Below are 21,767 nucleotides of genomic sequence, written 5' to 3'. Positions count from 1 at the left end.
CCTACCTCTGTAATTGTTAGTTTGCTCTGATCATATTATTGATTCCGCAGTTAATCCCTCTCCCAGGGATCTACTACAACACCTGTCGGCAGGGTAGAGAAACAAGAGTACAATCAAGAACACCTGATGGAATTCTTACAGGGTTTGTTTACGCGCATGGATACCCTCCAGAGTACTTTGGTGGCTTCTGAGAAATCTACTGTTTCCACTGAACCTGCACCTCCTGCTGCAGCTACTTCTCATTTGCTAATACCCAATCCACCGAACTTTGATTGGGACCCTAAATTATGTAGAGGATTTTTAAACCAATGTGTAATTCAATTTGAGTTGCTCCCAGGCAATTTCTGAAAAATCTAAAGTTGCATACATTATTTCTCTCCTTTCTGGGCAGGCTCTCACCTAGGCCTCCCCCCTTTGAGAAAGGAATGATCCCCTGCTTCATAATTGTACAAACTTCCTGGCTACCTTCAAGAAAATTTTCAATGAAACTGGCAGGGTCTCCAATGCTGCTTCAGGAATTCTACGGTTACGTCAAGATCACTTACCATTAGGACAGTACGCTGTCCATTTCGTACAATGGCCTCTGAGCTCCACTGGAATGATGAAGCCACTTTCAGGCAAGGGCTATCTGAGAGAATCAAGCACAAGTTAGTTTTACGTGAATTACCCTCCTCTCTAGACGAACTAATTTCTTTATGCAACAATGTGGACCTTCTTTTCAGAGAAAGTGCTCAAGAGAAGAAACACTCATGTTGGGTAACTCCTCGCCTTGCTCCCCAACTTCAAAATCCTGTAGCTCCTCCCAAAGAATCTATACAAAGGAGTCGGTCTTGTCTCTAGGGAGAAGAAAGGGAAAGAAGGTTTCAAAATAAACTATGTATAACTGTAGCAATGCTGATCATTTTCTTGGTACTTTTCGGGAGAGGCCATGTTAGGATCATCCAGCTATTTTGGACTAAGCGATAAGGAGCTCTTGGCTAAAAAATTAGCCCTCACTGAATGGAGACATTTTTTGGCTCAGTTCCCTGTGACAATTTACACAGACCATAAAAACTTGTTATACTTGCAGACGGCTCAGTGTTTAAACCCTCGTCAAGCTATTATTAGCTCACGTTTTGACATTATTCTTGCATACCGTCCAGGGTCCAAAAATAAGAAGGCGGATGCGCCTTTCTGATCGTTCGATCCTATGAATAAAGAATTTCCTGAAGAGACTAAATTAATCTTGGATCCCAAATGCATAGTAGCCACCACTTCATCTACAATCGTCAACTGTCCACCCAACAAAGCCTTTATCCTTCCCAAATTACGGTTCAAACTTTTACATTGGGCCCACACCTCTTGGTTCTCCGATCATGCCGGCATTAAGAAAACTTGGGATGTACTTTCTCAAAGCTACTGGTGGCCTTCTCTTCATGATGATGTTAAAAAATTTGCATTTGCATGCTCTACCTCTGCTCAACATAAAGTGCCTTATGGTCCTGTTGTCCCTCTGCCCACTCCGGATCACCCATAGTCTCATCAATGGATTTTATTACTGATTTACCTCCCTTGAGGGGCTGTACAGTTATTTGGGTTGTTGTTGACCGTTTTTCTCACACGGCTCATTTCATCCCTCTGACAGGTCTTCCCTTGACTCCTACTTTAGCCAAACATTTTATTCATTAAATTTTCCGTCTACATGGATGTCCTCAAGAGATTGTGTCTGACCGAGGTTCTCAATTCGTGTCTAAATTCTGGAGATCTTTTAATAGGATCATTAGTATTCAACTCAATTTTTCATCCACCTATCATCCTCAATCCAACGGATTGAGAGAGGACCAACCAGGAACTTGAAACGTTTCTTCGTATGTATGTATCTGCTAACCAAAACAATTGGGTTGAATTGCTCCCCTGGACGGAGTTCGACCACAATAATCTTTCATGAAGCCATTTTCAATTCCCTCTTCTTTGTTCGATATGGATGCCATCCTGAACTTCCTACCTTACCACCAATACCTACCTCCGAATTACCGGCTGTGAATTCCCTCCTCAGGGACTTTTCCTCAATTTGGACTCGCGTAAGGGAGGACCTCAACAAAACATCTGATTGCTGTAAGAAATTCTCAGGTAAGAAAAGTCAAGGAATCCTACCACTGAAATCTACAGATATGTGAATATTCTGGAAATGATATTTAGATGTATGTAACATGGTTTAAATAAAGAGTCGATGTGGAGAGCAAAGGATAGTTATGAGTCAAGGAGCACACCTAGGCAGCGAGCTTGTGGTATGGGATTTATGGTCAGGTTGTCAACAAAAATAGAAATGTCAAGTAGGTAACGTCTGTTGGCTGATGGAAATATCATTAACCGTTTTTGAAAGATTGAATATCTGTTGGCGATAGGACATCCAAGATGAAATGGCAGAAAGACAGTCAGTAACACGGGACAATACAGAAAGCGATAGATCAGGAGAGGATAGCTAAATGTATGTATCATCTGTATAGAGATGATACTGAAATCCAAAGGAGCTTATTAGTTTTCTAAGAGAAGTAGTATAACTAGAGGACCCAGTACTGAGCCTTGTGGTACTCCAACTGATAAGGAAAGTGGGGCAGAGGTGGATACAGGTGTTGGATGAGATCCAGAGATAGGCTGAGATCCCGGATAGGACAATGTCTTGACAACCTAGGGATTGTAGAGTTTGTATGAGAAGAGAGTAGTCAACAGTGTCAAATGTAGCAGAGAGATCCAGCAAAATTTGAAGAGAGCAATGGCCTTTAGTTTAGCAGTGATCAAATCATTGACAACCTTAGTCAATGCAGTCTCTGTAGAGTGTTGAGAATGAAGGCCTGACTGAAGAGCATCCAATAGGTTGGTTGTAGAAAGAAAGCATATGAGATGAATGTAGGCAATTCTCTCTAGAAGCTTGGAGGGGTATGGGAGCTGAGACACCACTGTACAGTGCTGCAGAATTAGTGGTGCTATATAAATAGCTGATGATGATGATGATACGGAGGAGGAGGTGGAGTAGGAGAAATGGGATGGTAATTTGAGAGAGTTTGGGTCAGAATTCAGTTTTTTTAGAATAGTAGTAAGCACTGCATGCATGAATGGGAAGTTACCAGTAGAGAGAGAGAGATTACAGGTTTTAGTTAGAGGTGGAATGAGCAGAGGAGACTGGGAGCTACCAATTTGTCAGGTAATAGGATCAAGAGGACAGGAGGTAGAGTAGGAAGATAAGAAGAGAGCAGATACTTCATCTTCACTGGGATCAAATGAAGATAAGGTCTCAAAGGGTACTGGGTATGAACTGAGTTGATTGCTAGTAGAGGAAGAAGATAAGATCCGACTTTAAATACTATCAAGCTTGTCCTTTAATTAGGAAGCAAAATCCTGGGCCCAAACCCACCAATCCTGGAGGGTTTGGGGTGAGAGGCTTGAGAAGAGATTTAAATGTGTTAAAAATGAGATTCGGGTTAGAAACCTGAGCAGAGATGAAAGATTGGAAGTATGTTTGTTTTGCTGTGCCCGGAGCATTTCTATAGGAATGGTAGATAACAGTATATGTGAGCAAATCATTAGAGATGCAAGAATTACATCAGTGACTTTCTGCCTTATGAAAAGATTTTTAATATATTGTGTTACTTTAGTGTGCCACGGCTGATATTGACATTGACATGGATTGTGAAGAGTCGCTGGAGCCACTTAATCAAGGGCTGTTGCTAGAGTTTGGTTAAAATGAGGTACTACCATATAAGGGGAGGAGAATATAGAGATTGGGGAGAGAAAGTGTTGGAAAGAGGTGGAAAACTGTTGAAGAGTAGTAGAGCTAAGATTTCTGCGAGTATGAGGAGGCTTGTTTGAGTTTGACAGCAGAGAGGTTAAAGCACTGAGGCTGAGCTTGTAGCTGATAAGGTTATGATCCGGGAGGGGGAAAGGTGTGTAAAGGAAATCAGAAACTGAGCATAGTCTAGAGAAAACAAGATCAAGGCAGAGGCCATTCCGATATACAAAGGATTTAACCCCCTGGGAGAGTCCGAGGGAGGAGGTTAGAGAGAATAGTTTGGAGGCAGCATTGGAACGTGGATTAGCAGTGGGGATGTTGAAATCCCACATGATGATGGTAGGGATGTCAGAAGATAAGAAGTAAGCAAATCATGCAGAGAAATGTTCAAGAAACATTGGTGTGGTCTAGGGGGGTGATAGATCACAGCAACATGCATAGAGAATGGATTAAAAATCGAAATGTACTTTAAAACGTGAACATGAGTGATGGGACATTTGGTATAAATGTGAATGTGCAATTAGGGAGAGAGGTAGCCCAACCCCCCTCCTTGTCTGGCTCCAGGTATGAAGGTGTGGGTGAAATGGAGGCCACCATGTAAAAGGTCTGCAGGTGCAGCAGTGTATGATTGTGTAAGCCATGTTTCTGTTATTGACAGAAGGTTGAGGTTGTTCGAGAGGAAGAGGTTGTGTATGGCATTGAGTTTGTTAGAAATAGAACGTACATTCTAAAGGATACATTTGAAGGACTTTGGAAGAGATGGGAGATAGGTGAGGTGTTTGAGGTTTGCTGGATTGCGGTCTATGGAAAAAGTGAGCGGACCTGGATTAGGTGATATATCACCAACTAATAGAAGCAGAGAGAGAGAAAGATAGGACAAGTAGGCATCTAGTGGTGGCACTCTCCTCCCTGTATGGGACTATAGTGGGCTATTGCACTGGCAAGGTAGATGGAGGAGCAAGAAAGTGGCCAGGAGGCAGAAAATGTTAAATTGGACTGGGAACCTGACTTTTGCATATCATGGAAATGTTGAGCCACATCATTCTATGCCCTAATGTCTTTTGTATGAAGATATTTTCATGCTTTTAGATATTGAATTGTCATGTACCTCATAGTCTGTATTATGTAATGTTTGTTCTAACTTCTCATGAAATTGTGTGCCAAGGATGTACAAATTGCACCCCATTAAAGTAGTGTTTAATACCAAGACAGAGATCTATGAAAAAGCCATGCACTACTATGTTTAGTTGGAAATATCTCAAAGTTTGCCCATCTCTACTACTTGTAGAATATTTAAATATCCTGCACATAAAGAGATCTCTTTTTCGATAATGTTGATGCTTAGGCCAATACACAACTACACCTAGAAGTATACAAAATACCTCAATCCCCCCATTATCCAAAGCAAACACTTTGCAGACACTTGTTATGCACAGACATGCTCAGCAGAGCAACACCTAAAGCAAAGGTAGTCATGTGATGTTATAACAGAGGATAAAAGGCAAAGGTGCTTATTAGTTCAGTGTCGTTTGGTCCTGCATGACCCCCAGCAGAGAATGGTTAAAACATTGGCTTCTTTAAATATATAGTCCAAATACAACATATGTATTTTTTTCAATGTAATCAATCATACTTCAACTCCCATTAGACTATCTTGCGCTAGACAGGCCATAAGGCCATAATTCTTTTGGTTATGGATTACAACATTTTCCTCTTGTGTATATGGTTCATTTGAACCACACAACTACTAATGACCCTTAAAAGTCATCCAGATAATTGAAATGGCTAAAATAGACCCCTAAGATTTGTTCTAAAAAATAGAAGCACATTTACAAAAGTAACTTCAATAAAACAGAGGTTGCAAATACCACAAAGTTAATCCATAAAGATGCATACGTCACACCAAAAAAGGGGACAGTTTGGCAGAAAATAAAGACAGGGAATTAGGTATAATAGACAATGGAGAGATTTGTTTTAGTCTATTTCTAATTACTGTTATTGAGAAATACAATATCTTTCATTATAGTTTTGGGTGCTTTTTTCCAGGGCATTTTCACTTTTAGCTTTTTAATTTAAATGAGCGAAATAGTCAGCTTATTCCATTTTTGCAGAATTTTGCACTTTTTCCTGGTGGAAAAATGCAACAGCGTAACCCGAACATTGTATCACCTCTACAAAATGACAAGTTCAATCTCAAAATCTCTGTGTTTAATGATGCCAAAATGTTTGAAACTTTTTGCCATTGTAACCAATAATCAGTGTTATTCACTTCACTTGTCAGTGGGTATAATGATGTGGCTGATCAGTGTATATGTATGTGTATATTACAGTGGTCAAAGATAGAATTTTGAAGTGCTGGTATGGAAATTTTAAATGTTGAAGAAGATCCCGGGGACCGTGTAATTCATATCAAATTTGTTTATAAAAACTAATAAAAAGTAACAATAAGTATGCCTTTGCTTGGGTTCCTTATATCCAGGATGGTTTTGCTTTTTGTAGTCAACTAGAAGTCAGCTCTGCAGCTCTGAATGGTTTAACCTACTGAATTCCTTGTTCCTGGTATGTTGGCTGGTTGGATGTCTGGTGGGCAGAGCACTCTAAGCTGTGCGCTCCATCAGTTCTTCTTGCTGCTGTGACCAAAAGCGCTTATGTGCCAGTGGGTGGATCGCTCCTAAAGCATGGCGCGCACCATGCATACCGCATTCCATTGGCTCCATGGCGCAACCACTGTACCTAGTTTAGATTGACACTCACGCAGCCGGCAAGGAAAGATGCGGTCTGTCAGGTGACACAGATCCAGTCACCCGGGTGAACTGCTGCTCTTTTGGAGCCTCCAGCACATACACTGATGACCACAACGGCTCTCCTGTGATCCTTACGTACACCCATAGTGCATGACCCACCCCTACCACCACCACCACTGCACCTCTCCTGCCACACATGCTTGTAGAACATGTGTGGAAGAAAAATAATATGTGTGGAGTTAGGAAGGAAGTGGGGAGAGGAATTTTCTTTGAGAACTGTGTATATATATATATATATACACACACACACGCACAAATTTGTTTCAATAGATCCTCATATTGCAGTATATGTTACGCTGACAAAGTCATGCCAAAGTCTTCCCTGTTGTTTAACAATTGCACACTTTAGTTCATTTACCCCCAAGTGGTGAGGGAGACTAACAGTGGGGAGAAGGGCTGATATGGCATAACATTCTATATTAGCCCGATATATAGTATATAGTTTCTTTAACATGATCGTTACTATGCTTTTTATCTGGGTTGAAGCTAACCTGCATGCAGATTTTAAAGACAAGTACTCCACAAAGCAATGGCAGCTATTAGACTCACCTGGCATGTTGGGCATTACGGTGGCTAAGTGGTTAGCACTTCTGCCTTACAGCACTGGGGTCATGGGTTCAATTCCCAACCATGGTCTTATCGGTGAGGCGTTTGTATGTTTTCCCGTGTTTGCATGGGTTTCCTCCGGGTGCTCCGGTTTCCTCCCACACTCCAAAAACATACTGGTAGGTTAATTGGCTGCTTACAAATTTACCCTAGTGTGTGTGTGTGTGTGTGTGTGTGTGTGTGTGTGTGTGTGTGTGTGTGTGTGTGTTAAGGAATTTAAACTGAAAGCCCCAATGGGGCAGGGACTGATGTGAGTTAGTTCTCTGTACAGCGCTGCTGAATCAATGGCGCTATTTAAATAAATGATGATGATGTTGGATTTAATTAAAATAAAGAACTAACATTGGAGTGCAAGAGAGATGTGACCATATTGTACAAACAAAAAGACATTGATTTTCTGCACTCACCAAGCACAAACTGGATGATTTTGTTTCATCAATTTGGACAATTCAACCAAATGTACAAAAAATTGCACTTCATCTGACCCCAACCTAGATGATTAAGATCCAATCAGATTTAATTGTATCTAGCCCAATGGAAGGTCAGTATAGCTGACCCTTAAATAATAGGGAAGCGTGTGAAGCCAATCCTCATTGCATGATCGAATTGCATCATTTTAATCTGATCAGATTGGTCACAGATCTACTCAGATATCAAGAGCAATTAAATTGTAATGTGTGGGTAACTTTAAAAATTTGTTGTGTCAATAACTAATCATATTAATATTTATTTAAACATTAAAGCTCTTCATGAATCAGGATTACTAGGCATAAAAACTGTAAGTGCTTTATTGCTTTTCAAACCTCATTTGCAACTTTAGACTTGGAAAACTTTATATAACATACAGTAGGCAACGCAGTTTATTGCTTTAAATTAATTATTATACGAACCTATTAAACAAATCAAATCAAGTTGCCAAATTACTCAAACTCTAAGTTTATTAAATTGTCCTGCAAAAGATAACTGTAATATTTGCATATTTCTATTTAAAATAAACTGTGTAGGAGTACATTGTATTTAGAGATGTGCTATTTGATTTAGTTAATCTTAAAGGAGTTAAACCTTATTGTTGTGTAACAAAGCGTAAGGAATATGCCATGCGTAGAGTACATGCAAATGAGAAGCCACATGTCTAATATTGTCAATCGCATAAAATCCCCATGATTATCATTTTTAAAACGCTAATCCCTCTGCTTCCTGGATCCTTTCCTAAAAATGTATTAATTCCAATATACAGCTTGATCTTTAGCATTCAAAGCTTTTCTAGGAAAGTGCAATACTTACATAATCCATAATGCACAACTAACCGTAAAGGTTAAATCATAGCTAAGCATAAATGTATTTAAAATATATTCGGAATTAGGATTCTGTGGGGCAGAAACAAATTGCTTCATAGTGTTCCGGAACGGCCTCAAGACACTAGGCAGTGATTTTTTTTTAGTGAAAGTACTGCTGACTTTTGTTCCCGCCCCATAGAGATGTGAACAAAAGTCAGTGGTGCTTTTTACCATAATGCCTGTAAAAAAACATGGTCGCAATGTTCCTAGGAACATCGCAGCCAATTGAATTCCTCCCTGTGTGTGCAAATGATCCTAGTACAGAACCAAATTTTTTCCACTGGAAATCTTTAAATTGGAATGGACACTGGAGTAACATTAAGGGGCATATTCAATTGTTGAATATGCCCGCGGCGTTAAAAGTATCAGCGTTATTACGGTAATACTAAGCCGGATTTCAGCTCGCAGCTCCCTGAGCCGCGAGCTGAAATCCAGCGACAAATGTACCGTAATAACAGTATTTACGCACACTATTACCATTACCGTAATGACGGTAATAGTGCGCGGGATGCGTTGCTTTTGGCAGTAACGCCAACAATTGAATATGCCCCTAATAGTAGAAGCTGGTTCCTGAACATTTTTTCAGTAATTTTTATTGACTGAACTATTTTCATGTCAAATTGCTGTATAATGTGTTTCTATTTTCAAAATAAGATCCCTATGGCTGCAGGAAAAACAGTGGGTCCTGTCATTGCTGAATTTTAAATAAAAATGTCAGCCTGCAAAAAGCTATTTTACTACCATTTTATAACTTTGATTTTGCCCATTTCTCAAGAATGTATGCCATGCCTGATTTTGTCAATCTGGAAGTATATCTTTCAACAGTTCAAGCCATCCATATCTCCAGATTCATGTCTATCAGTGGCCGAACTACCACAAATCCAGTGGGTATGGCGGCTACAGGGCCTGGGGGGGAGGCTAATCATTCGCTGCGCTGCTTTAAATGTAAGCGCTGAAGACGCCAAACTCGCGGGGGTTGAAGAAACCGGAGGTTAATACATTTACCCCCTGGTTTGTATCTAGCACTGAAAGGGGTTGCTCTCATCTCTTCAGAGAAGTTATACATTAATAAACTGACCAAATACTGTCTACTGACAATATGCAAACTGTAAACCACAGCTGCAATAAGCATATAAGCAACGTTTGCAATAGGATAACATAGAATTACAAAGGGTTACCAGCTGCTCAGTCAAAAAATTCCCAAATTACAAGGTGACTTCACACAGTTTAGTGGACTACTTATCCAGACTAAGAGTAACAAAATAGAAAATTTAGATACAGCCCTCCAAAATGATAACCAGATTATATTTATTTATTACAATATACAGTCAATCTGAAGTAAAATTACTGTATGTAAGAAAGCAATAAGTATATTTATATCTAGCAGTATAAAAATAATTAACAATAGACATGTTGTCAGTAAATAATGGCTAGTTCAAAAACCAGCATCATTCAAAACTGGTACCAGTGATATTGTTTACACCTATTAGATGTGATATAATATTTTATATATATATATATATATATATATATATAATAAATATAAAGTGCATTGTAATGGGATTATATAGAATAAATCTAAAATAATAAATCATGGCACAAATACTAGTAAATTCAAAAAGTAATCAGATCCAGGAAGAGCCCCAAAATGGTAAGGAGAGCCAATAATACGAATAGTTTACAGTCTGCTCAGAGGCTAGTCCTGGAGTAAGTTAGGACTAGTACAACAAAGCTTTGCGAGAGTACTCAATACAGCAGCTGATACTTATACAGTTGAATTGGTCTAGATTAGGTGTGTCATGATTAATATTACTAGTATGCTGGTTATTCATTTTTTGTCCAGTGGCTAGTGGCTAACACACCTATATATGAGTGGCGCGGGCTGGGTCGGGCAGTAGAATTGTATTTTGGGCCGCCTGGTGGTTCAGTAGTAATGCGATGGAGACAGCCTTTGCGGTCTGTGCAGGAGCTGTCACATCGTGTAGTACTCACTGCAGCCGCATTATTCATTCACAGAATATTGTACTACAGCTTGTAGTACAATATTCTGTGAATGGATGATGCCCCCGCAGTGAGTACTACACTTATTTAAGAAAGTAGGAACTCAGTTTGCATTTAGTGACTACAAAGCACCTAAAATTATGGTACCTTTGCTAGATGTACTCATGCCCACAATTGGACCTTTAAATGTAATTGATATAGTTATCATATCATTGGCAGCCATAGTTTATGCCACACTTGCCAGAGCACAGAAGACAATTGTGTGGCTTCAACTTCAAATCTCTACATCTGACAGTCAATTAAATGTATAGTTTCATTGGTGTTTATGAAAATATGACTAAATTAAAATAATCATGTTTGTTGAGTTCATATTGATACAGTCCTTGCATGTCTTGGATGAGCATGGTGTATACAAATTGTAAATCTGACACAGATGCCTTTGGATATTTTAGGCAGCTGTCAGAATAATTATGAAAGAGCTTGAGCTTTACAATCATTTTTACAGAGCACTTGCTATCCATCTCTCAGATACACCAACATTTTCTTCCGCTCCATTTGTGCTGACATCTAATCCTTAGCATGGAGCAAACACTGCTAGAGTACACAGTGCCATAACTTGTTAGCAAACATGACATTAATAAAATACTCATTTTCACAACTTCACTCTGATTATTAGAAATTGGTGCTGATGTTCAAGAATACAGGATCTAGTACACAAGCATGATTGTTCTAACCAATGACCAAGTTTATCATTGAAACATTTTTTATAATACAAGATTCCGTCCAGTGCAAATTAGTCTAATGTTGTAAAAATGTTGAACTACACATGCTATTTGATGGGCTACTCCACTCATCCGATGTTACCGAATTAAAATTATGACGCTGGGTACTACAACTTATTGGAAAACAATCCTGGTACTTGAAATATAACTTATGCCTGAAATTGCCTGTCACGAACACGCTCCCAGCTTTCGTGACTTTGAGATGTTTGCTGTGTGAGGTCACAAACGATTCCAGCCCGCAGTCTCTCTCTACCTATCACACAGGTTATAGACCTACTGAATCACCCCCAAATAGCGCTCTCACATCCCCACACACTACAGGTTTGCCACCACCTGTTGAATACGGGCAATAGGACCCCAGTATGCTGTCCCACACTGGCACACAAGGCTTCTGGCTACCCATAGGCTAGCACAGCCCACACCAGCAAACAAAGGGTTAACTCTTCACACCTCCAGACTGTTGCACAAATGTAAATACAAGCACACACTCGTTTTGTTAGTCAAATGTATCAACAAATCACACATCGGCATTCAAAGGGTTAACTTGGTCAAGCTATATTCTTCTTGACAGGCTAATGGATTCGTTAGAGTATCAAGGACGCCACTTATTAATTTTATAGATTTAATATACAAAGGTACAAGGCATTCAGATATTAAAAACAATAAACAATTGACATAACATACACAAGCAAAGCAATTTAAAAAAAAGACTATAACTTACATGAGTTGTATAATCTGTGCCATGGGAAATTAGCTAGGAAGATGGACAGCTTATAAATGTGGATTGATTTTCCCAAAAGACTGACAATTTGCCTCTTCCCAACACAGGTTTTTAAGCAAAATGAAATGGGACGGTCTTCACAGGTGCAGTGTTAATGCTAATAGGGGGGCAGGGATGTTCCATGGTTGTCACTATAGTTTGCTCACAAACATTCCCAAAGTTTTGACTTTTGGGTAATTCTTCACAGATATATCCCAGAGACATAACTCCCCCTTCAATAAACCGCTCATAACCTCCCGCACATTTTAATACCAAACATGATAGAATTATGACAATGTGACATACCTTTCCCAACGATATGTGATTATAACTGGTCCCGCATACTGCCAGCACCTGTCATTCACAACCCTGGTGTGATATTTGCTCCTCAGTATGGAATGGCACCCAGATTTCCCAAAATATGAACTATGAAGACATTTTCCTTTGAAACTTATATTTCTATATACCTGTATAGGCCTTCAAATGCTGTCTTTGGCTGCAAGGATGTCCAGCTGTGACTGGCCCCACAAAGTCTATTTAGGTGTCCAAAAACTAACTTGTGTCAGGATATATCTCATCACAAGGGCCTTTGAAGCTGCTACAAGTGACACTGCTATCTTCTAACACTGGGATGTGCAGAACCACCGAATACACAGCCACACAGACTCTCTGGCTTCTGCACATTCTGCACTTTAGTAGCTCAACTTATCAATGTATTCATTTGATATACCATATTTACACTGCAGTTATGATTTAGGCCTTATTCCCCACAATTATGTGATAGGTTAACCCTTATAAATAACTGTAAGTTCTCTCTGTTCACAACATTGCCTATTAGAAAATAAAAAACGCTCTATTTCTGCCTTTTGCAGATAGGTTGGAAATAACTGAACTTCCATAGCAATACTTGCTACCTTGGTTAAAATTGTTGACTGCACTGTTTCCCTAGATACAAATGTTGCTAAGGAAGTCCAGTGAGTGTTATAGCATGTATACAAGAACATCATAACTACTGATCAGGACTTAGACTAGCTGTAGCTGGAGCAAGAGATACAGCAGAAAAAAAGTAACTTTGAGATGCCCAAAGCTTGATTTGGACGTGGCTGTGTGCGTTTGAGTTTGGTACGCTCTTACTGTACATTGACTATGGGCGAACGCCTTTTCCCTGCCCTGTTCACTCCCAGAAATCATAGCTTGTAGTAAGTGCCCTTACGCACAAAAAAAGGCAGATGTGCAGTAATCAGGCCCTAAGTCTCTCTAGTCTGAAGATCTTTAGGTTTGATCACTGTGAGATGAATCTCCAGATCTTTCTGTATCCAATAACAGTTGAAGCAAATGCAGCATGCACAGTACCTATCTGAAGTTCTTCAGGTCCTGTGGTCCGCATTGAATTGCTGGGAATTGAAAGGAAGTAGCTGCAGAAACTCACCTCAATCTTCCATCATTGTGCATGCGTGTATGAGAAGAAAGAGTGAATAAATGGCTAAATTAAAAGGTAAAAACATTTTATTGATTGAAAACAAACTAATGCCCCTGCCACTCCAGGCGTCACAATAACAATACAAAGTGCATACATTAACGTGAAACAAAGGAATTAAGTTATAGAAGACCCTGTCCAGGTGAGCTTACACTGTAAGGGGGGAATTCAGTTGGCAGTAACGCTGCCTGTGCACTATTACCGTTATTACGGTAGTAGTGCACATAATTACCGTTAATACAATGCAGAAATCTGTGTTAAAATTACTTTATTAATGGTAGTACATTTAGTGTTGCGTTACTCTGGGGGGAATTGAATTACTCCCTAAAAGTTGATACATAAGGTAATAGAATAACAATGGCTATTGCAAGGCAGAAGTATTATCACCAACCAATATTATAACAGCCATTGTCATTTGTCGTTTTTGTGTAACTACAGGTTGTGTGGTGTAGTTGGAATGAGGAAAGACAGTGGGAGTTGGAGACATGAAAGATGAATTAGTACTTGTTGAATCTTAAGGCAGTCAGCCACTGGCAATCATGACTGTTCTTCACAATTTACATTAACAAAACCTCCTTTCTGTTCTGATTCGGGAGAAGGTTTCCTCTTTGGTGCTGCATGGGTTATCTGCATGTATGGAGTAGCTGTGTGCCTGATATTTTTCTTGGAGTGATGACAATCGGTTGTATTACTCTCGAATATCCAACTGCCTTCCCATACTTTTAACAGTATTATATTTGTGAAAAGATAATTATGTAGGATGTAGAGCACAATGCTTATCTAAAGTGCAACCAACTCCAGCTATATGTAGATATTGTTAGGCACTGTCCCCGCACTTCTTCTAGGAGCCGGGGACGGACGCCTGTCTATTCTCGATGATGGCGTCTCATTGTCTAGCACCGGGCCACTCTTTCTGATTCTGGGTGGCCACGCTGCGCGCACATGATGTCCACGTCTTGTTGCTAGGCAACGGGACGTGCTTATTTTGCTCGCTGGTGGTTCAGCTGCAGCTGATCGCCTAATTACCCCTGCCTATCAGGGAGCACTTCCCTCTATTTAAACCTCCTTCTGGCTGTATCTGATACCAGAGTATGGTTCACCAGCTCCGGCATTCTGTTCCTGTTCCTACATTGTATTTTTGCTCTGACCTTTGGCTTTATCCCCGGACTACTCTCTCGTGTTATCTCTGTTACCATTCCCGTCTGTTTAGTTTAGACCTCTGGCTTCCCTCTGACAATTTTCTGCATTATACTTGGGTACTTTGCTCCAATTTGGGTTCTGACTCGGACCGTTCAACCATTCCTGTTTCACACTACCGCACTGGAGAACCGCGACCTGCGCACCTCACGCAGCCAAGTCCATACCCCCTTGCGGGAGTCCCTGGTAAATACCGGGGATGTGTTAGACTCTGCACCTCCATGTTTAGTTGTGTCAATACCAGTCGGTAGCACCTCCTGTAGCCCTACCGTGACAAGTGTATAATCATATATAGCAATATGGCTTAAAGACCACTGAAATGTACACTTGTAGATGTAACCTCAATGGCCCTGCCCCTGTTTATGAATCAAATAATTTGCACAGTGTATTTCTACAAAGCAAGTCTGAAAAGCCCCTATCTGCTTGTTATGTTAGAGAATCATCTCCCTCCTAACATGGCAAACGGCTGCTAAGGTTTAAGCATATGACTAGTATAATGCACAATTTTACACTATTTGGAGCACTTGGTTCTAACAGCATGCGCCCAACTCTAACTCTCACATATAAGAGACTATTCCCCTATAACTTATGTGTAGACCATGGCAGTGAAGCAATAAGTAAGGTTAGGTAGACACTACTGAAAATTTCTCCCGATGCAATACTGTTAACAATTTTACCAATGACTGAAAGTCCTGATCAGCATGACGATTCATGTGTACACACTATACACATTTTACAAGATTACCTTCAGATCTGTGCTTTTCATTTACCATAGCCATCAGCTGAAAAGATTGTGACTCTCTAAATTCTATGAAGATCTGCTAACACTGCTGGTCTTGACTGCGTTTACACCAGATTATGCCCAACATGGTTCCATCTTTCATAGTGAATTGTAGTCAATTTAAAAAATCAAATCAAACGATACGATGTGCTTTGGTGTGATACAAAAAGGAATGTTAGAACGTACACACACTAATGCGATATTGGACCTATTGGTCATTTATCATGTGACTGGAACAATAATCGGGTGAAAAACAGGGTGTGTACCCAGCCTAACTGTTACTACTTTGAGCCAGTGAAGGTGGGTATCTCTGAGGTGCCACTGGAAATAATATATTAAGAAATTGCATAAATTGCAGTGAAAATTTATTTTCAATTAGCCAGTTTTCAAGACTATATATGTATATATACTGCATATGTTAATAATACCATTTGTGGGGTTTTGTTGATATATCATATGCACGTAAATGATAGAGTACAGTGGGTTTCATTCCTATATGTGTTTGAATCCCACTGTCCCTGAATCTTTTCATCACCCGAAATATTTTCTTTGCAAGCAAGGAAAAATATTGCACGTAATGAATTAAAGGGTTTTTTGTGCCCTTCCTATGCTCATTATAGGGAAATAACATATGTGTGGAAACATATTTTTGTAGTTGCAATAGCACAAAAAGAAAGTCAAGATTTGAATAGCGTAAATCAATGTATAATAATATATAATGTATAATTGAGACTTTCCAAATGCTCTCACCTCTAACAACTATAAATCTAGGGAATCTTCTTGTTTAGCTCTTTTATTGTACTATAAATCTACTGCTGTCTTTAACCTTAGTCTTGTCTCCTGACTATGTTCTGCTTTCAGCTCACATACTTTATAAGAAATTCTAAAAGCTGTCAATGCTCCACCATATTTCAGCATGAGGCTGTTCCTGTGCTATAGGCTGTATTTTCAGGCTTGATTTTCCATAACAGCAATGTTTGTGATCAGCATGCATAGTGGCTGCTAGGGAATATTCCTAGCAGTATATTCCAGCCAAGGTGGAGATTAATTACAGAAAGCCAAAAATAGCATCTATGGATAGTGAATTATGTTCAGTGTTCTTCTCGACCTTGTTTTACATCTGATTGTTTGTCATGCAATACTAATCAAACTGAATAAGTTCTTCTAGGCATGGTAGTAATGTGTAACATCTGAACATGGTGGTCCACAAGGCTGTGACTATACAGCATGCAGTGGTAGCCTATACCTCGGCTCTTATTTGTTGCCGTATTTAGACTTAGTTAAAATTGTGTATCACTTTAGCTGCCTTATCTTTAGCATCTCAACAGATAACAGACAACAGATAATGGACAGTAGAATTTGGTGGGTGAAGCGCAGTGAGGGTTATTTGGTAACATTTCCAGCGGCGCACGGAGGATTGTCGGCGGGGGGGGTTTCCCCCCCGCCGACCCCAAAAAAAAAAAAAACCCTTTCGCCAGCGCTGTCCTATACAGCAGCCGCGGCGCTGTCTAAGAAGCGTCTGCGGCGGTGCTGTATACAATACAGCACCGCCGCGGACGCTTCTTTGACAGTGGCGCGGCTGCTGTATAGGACAGTGGCCACTTAGTTAGCGCGGGGGGGGGGGTTTCTAGAGACTCATAAACCCCCCCTGCGTGCGCCACTGATTTCTCAGAGGTGAAAGTTTCTGATAAAACATGTCAACTAACCAGACATTTGTTTTTATTGCCTAACTTGTACTATACAGTTAAAAGCTAATTGTTAATTGGTTGCTAAAAATCATTTTATTCATTTCAACAATTTTACTATTCATTTGATTTTGTGACTTCTTTAGATAAATCACACTGTTATAGTCAGTCCTCGACTTAACAAAGGCTACATAGGCCAGGGCTTCAGGCGGCGTCAATGAAAGGACGGCATGTACATATTTTATTGTAATGCCTGCCAACATTATAAAGTCAGTAACCGGTTTTGGTTGCTCATAGAGCACATTTTTACTTCATGTAGTTTGATACAGATTGGGCATGAAGGGGGTTAGGACCAAGGTTTGCAGTAATGGGGAGGATGGGTGGGATGCTTCAAAAGTCTTCCCAAGCTATCGGGAGGCCTAGGAATGAATATATATATTTTAACCCCACTTCCCTCCTACCCCATATTAGAAAATATATAAACAGTTAGATATAGTACCTTTTTATCCTTATATTTATCAGCCATTCATATTTAACCCCTTCCCACCTCAATTTTCTATGTTGAATCCCTCAAAAACACTTCCTTCATTTTCCGCTGCGCTCTCACTAGGTCTTCTCCCGTTAATTTTGAGTCTGAACAAACCCTCCGTGTCAGAGTAGGGAGTATGAAAAGAGATGTTTTACTGCAGGCTTCTGTCTGCAATGAAACAGAGAAAAGGGACGAACTGGCAGCTCCGCAGCGGTATAAAGATCAGTAGATCCCCTCTTGACCTGATAGCAGGGGGGTCCAGGCCTGCTAGTTGTCAATAAAGTGGGAACCTTTGTTTCTAATAATGTATAAATACAGTAATTATAATGTGAAATTGGTGACTCTAAAGGGGGCACCATGCAAGTAGTGAGAAATGTTAATGGGTCAAACTTTGTGAGGACATTACAGATTAGAACATTTGTAGCATTAATTGTATAATCTCATCAAATATAACCAAATCGCTAGTAAAAATCCAGTTTAAGGGTGCAAATTTGCACCTGCATAAACCACGTTGCAATGCAAGGGATACAAGTGCAATTTTGTTGCATGTAGAGAAAACACTTCCTGCTTTAATTTTAATGTAGCACACAAATGCTGGGCAGATTTATTTTAGCACTGCTATTTAAAGTTTGCTGAGACACTCCCATCTCCCAACTCTATTGTCCCACATTTTAAATTTGCCCCTCCCCTGCAGTGTAGAATGGTTTTGCCAAGGTTCAAATTTGCTCTTTTTTTCTCAGCATCTAAGTGAGACTGTCTCAGTCTCAATCTTCAGTGATTTTGAAAGTAGATTTGTAATGTATGAAAATAGTAACAGTAAATAATGCACTTCATAATGTTAAGGTCTTTTCACCATTTCATTTTATAGTAGTAGCTATAATATTATATTGTCATAAAATTTAGTATAGTAATATAATTCATATAGATTAAGGCTTCTGGGACAGCTCTAAAGGAAACTAATATGTAATCGACACCAATATCAAATCTTTATTTTGTTTTAGGTCTTCAAAAACATTAACAGCGAAGACACATCACATGGTCAAGGTAGCCGCAGACTCATCAGTTTTACTCTATCTGGTAAATATAAAATATTTGACTTTGATGCAATTACAGTGCTTGTTATCTTGTTACAGTCCATTGTGACAAAGTTTTATTATCGTACATGGAAATTACTATATTTTTATGACTGATGCTGAATAGTTTGTCCAGTGCACCTATTACTATCTATATTATTTGGCATGCTTGTGAAAATGTATCAAATATGAATTTCTTACTGATAAACCTTACAGTAAAAGGTGGTCTTTATGATGTTTGCTAATCAAAAAAGTTGACTATATTTTATATATATATTTAGGATTTGGTGTGTAGAGCTTTGTGAATAACCAATCCCTTACTGCACATAGGTGTTCGTTTAGCTTCAGAGTTTATAATAGCATTCACCCTAAATATGTTTATTTATTTTAGTGTTTGCAACTCAATAAACCCAATAAACTGGGGTATACTTAATTTATGATATCCGGACGCAAAATAGAAAACACCAGGACACTCCAAAAATAAAACAAATTATGAGAAGATAATACCCATATTGTTTAAAACAGTGTTTTCCACTTGCTCCTCAGGTCCCCTAACAGTGCATGTTTTCAGACTTTCCCTGATTTAGCACAGGTGTATTCATTACTGACTGAGACAGATCCACAGGTGGTATAATTATTTCCCTTTTCACCTGGAAAGGATGCACTGTTAGGGGTCCTGAGGACTGGGATGGAGAAACACTGGTTTAAAAGACAATAAAAGGAAAATTAAATGTAAAAAAATTTACTCATTTCTTGTACTGACCTTACCATTTCAAGTCCGTTAAAAGCTATCTTGGTTCAGAAAACCATTTGTTTTAATGGCATATTTATGATTGACACCAGTCTAAGTACAAAATCAAAGATGGGGATCAATAAATAAACTGCCTAATTAGCAGCACTGTATGTGACAGCAGACTTTTTAAATCTCTCAGATATGAACATAATTATGTTGACTTTGCTAAAGAGCATCAATATTTATAACTAAAACATATAAATAAATGCGACATACATGATGGCAAAATAAGTGGTTTCATGTTTTCTATTTAGTGACACAAAAAGACAATTTAGGGCAGTGAATCTTAACTAGGGGTGCGTGCACCATCCAGAACACCACCTTAATGTGAGATGACATGCATGTGGCCATTTCTAAATAATGCCCTGCTTCAGGTATTTTATTATTATTATTATTATTATTATTATTATTATTATTATTAATAATAAGCAAAATAGTCATTGAGAATTTAGTCAATATTTAAATTCTAGGTTGAATTTTATTAAGCATGTGTGTAAAAGTATTTTGAAATAAAATGTATGTTTTCCTGATATAAAAATCTTAACATATTTTTCAATAAGGCGAGAGAACATATTTTGAGAATCAAACAGCTGCCGGCCTCCAAAAAAGGTTAAGAGCCACTGATTTAGGGTATATATTCTCTACAGTAACTGTGATTTACAAAGGAAATCATCAAAATGCATTAGAGACATGGGAGATAGAGATACAGATGCAATAAGTCATCAGTAGAAGTATACCAAAAACATTGTAATGAAATGATAAATATACTGGAAATATAAAACACTGTCAAAACAAAGAAATTCATATTTAGGCAAGCAGGTTTATTTTCTGTTAGGGATGGACTTCGGGTCATCTTTGTAAAAAATAACATCTGGATGCTCACAGAATGCCGAGATCAATATGCAAACATACAGCTGTATTTTTGTGTTTACTTAAGTTGCATGAAGTCTGTGTCGCTGGGTTCTGAGTTATATTCAGCCTACTTCAGTGAAGTGAATGTTCTTTGGAAAGACAATAATAAAAGCTTACAGTACAATAAATGTACATATATAAATGCTGGAAATCAAATTCTAATTTATCTATCTATCAATCTATCTGTCTGTCTGTCTATCTATCTCTTAGAAGTAAAATGCATCAAATTAAAATGAGTACTTTTTTTACAGGATTTATATGGAGAGAGAGTGATTAGTTTAGACAGATTTTGCTAATTTACATTGTAAGAAAACACTACTAAATGTTAGACTGCCGGTCCCGTAATAAACTTACAGAACTAGCAGTAGAGGTCTTCGCCTATAGCAGCCGCCTTTCCCGTAGAGCTTGATGTACTCACGGGTACTCGGATGCCCCCAGGTCTTTACTCTTAATGTAGTGTACGTTTTTTAGCAACACCGCAGCGGCAGGGCCAGAGGAGGCAGAGCAGATGGTAATGGATAGTCTAACGTAAGCCGAGGTCAGGGGTCCGAAGCAAGCAGAGTAGTCAAATAATACGCCAAAAGGTCAGGATCACCAGCATGAAAGCAGAATCCAAAAACTAAGCAAAGGGTCACAACAGGAGGTCCAATAATAGAGGAACAGGGTACCACAGGAACAGGACAGAAGCAGGTCAGCAACAATCAGAATCCACGCTATAACCGGCAGGGAGGCTGAGCCCTCCCTGCCTTAAATACTCAAGACAGCCAATCAGGGACATGCAATGAAATGGCATAATAAACCCCCCCAGGTGTGGTTTAATAAATGTAAGCAATGCTAATAGCACACAGGCACATGCACCCGGCTGCCCTGTGTTGCCGGGGTGCGATAATCTGACCGATTGGCGTCCGGCCATTGCCCTAGCAATGGTCGGGCCAAGAACCGGAAATGACGTCCCAGTCATCATGGAGACGGAAGCAACACTAGCACTAAAGCAGCATTTGTATGGTACTTTTAGATCATTTCTTGTATAGAGCTACAAGTTATTTTATTTTGATGTTTATGTAAGGACTAGATGTTCAATGAGTCCTTGATTTTACATCATTTTTATGTGTCTGTACTTTGTATACCAGTATTATCATAGATTGCATTAGATTGAAGATTTATACATATATATGTGATGTAGGTGTTCATCACAAGTGCACCATCCTCCTGCTCAGTGGTCCTCCAGGCTAGCTCAGTCACTTTACATCCCTGGTCACACTGG

General features: G+C 39.2%; 1 protein-coding gene across 3 annotated transcripts in view; it reads left to right on the top strand.

The window, feature by feature from the left end:
• The window catches only part of HECW1 (HECT, C2 and WW domain containing E3 ubiquitin protein ligase 1), a 328,294-nt gene that overhangs the window by 199,387 nt on the left and 107,140 nt on the right, over positions 1–21,767 (top strand). For all 3 annotated transcript variants that reach the window (XM_075212536.1, XM_075212534.1, XM_075212535.1), the window contains one exon: positions 18,727–18,802. In XM_075212536.1, the coding sequence (XP_075068637.1) occupies positions 18,727–18,802 (76 nt within the window). The remainder of the gene's footprint in view (positions 1–18,726; positions 18,803–21,767) is intronic.

Source organism: Mixophyes fleayi, chromosome 5, assembly GCF_038048845.1.
Source record: "Mixophyes fleayi isolate aMixFle1 chromosome 5, aMixFle1.hap1, whole genome shotgun sequence".
Classification (NCBI taxonomy): Eukaryota; Metazoa; Chordata; class Amphibia; order Anura; family Limnodynastidae; genus Mixophyes; species Mixophyes fleayi.
The sequence above is the reverse complement of the archived record's forward strand: the minus strand, read 5'-3'. Positions and strand labels throughout refer to the sequence as shown.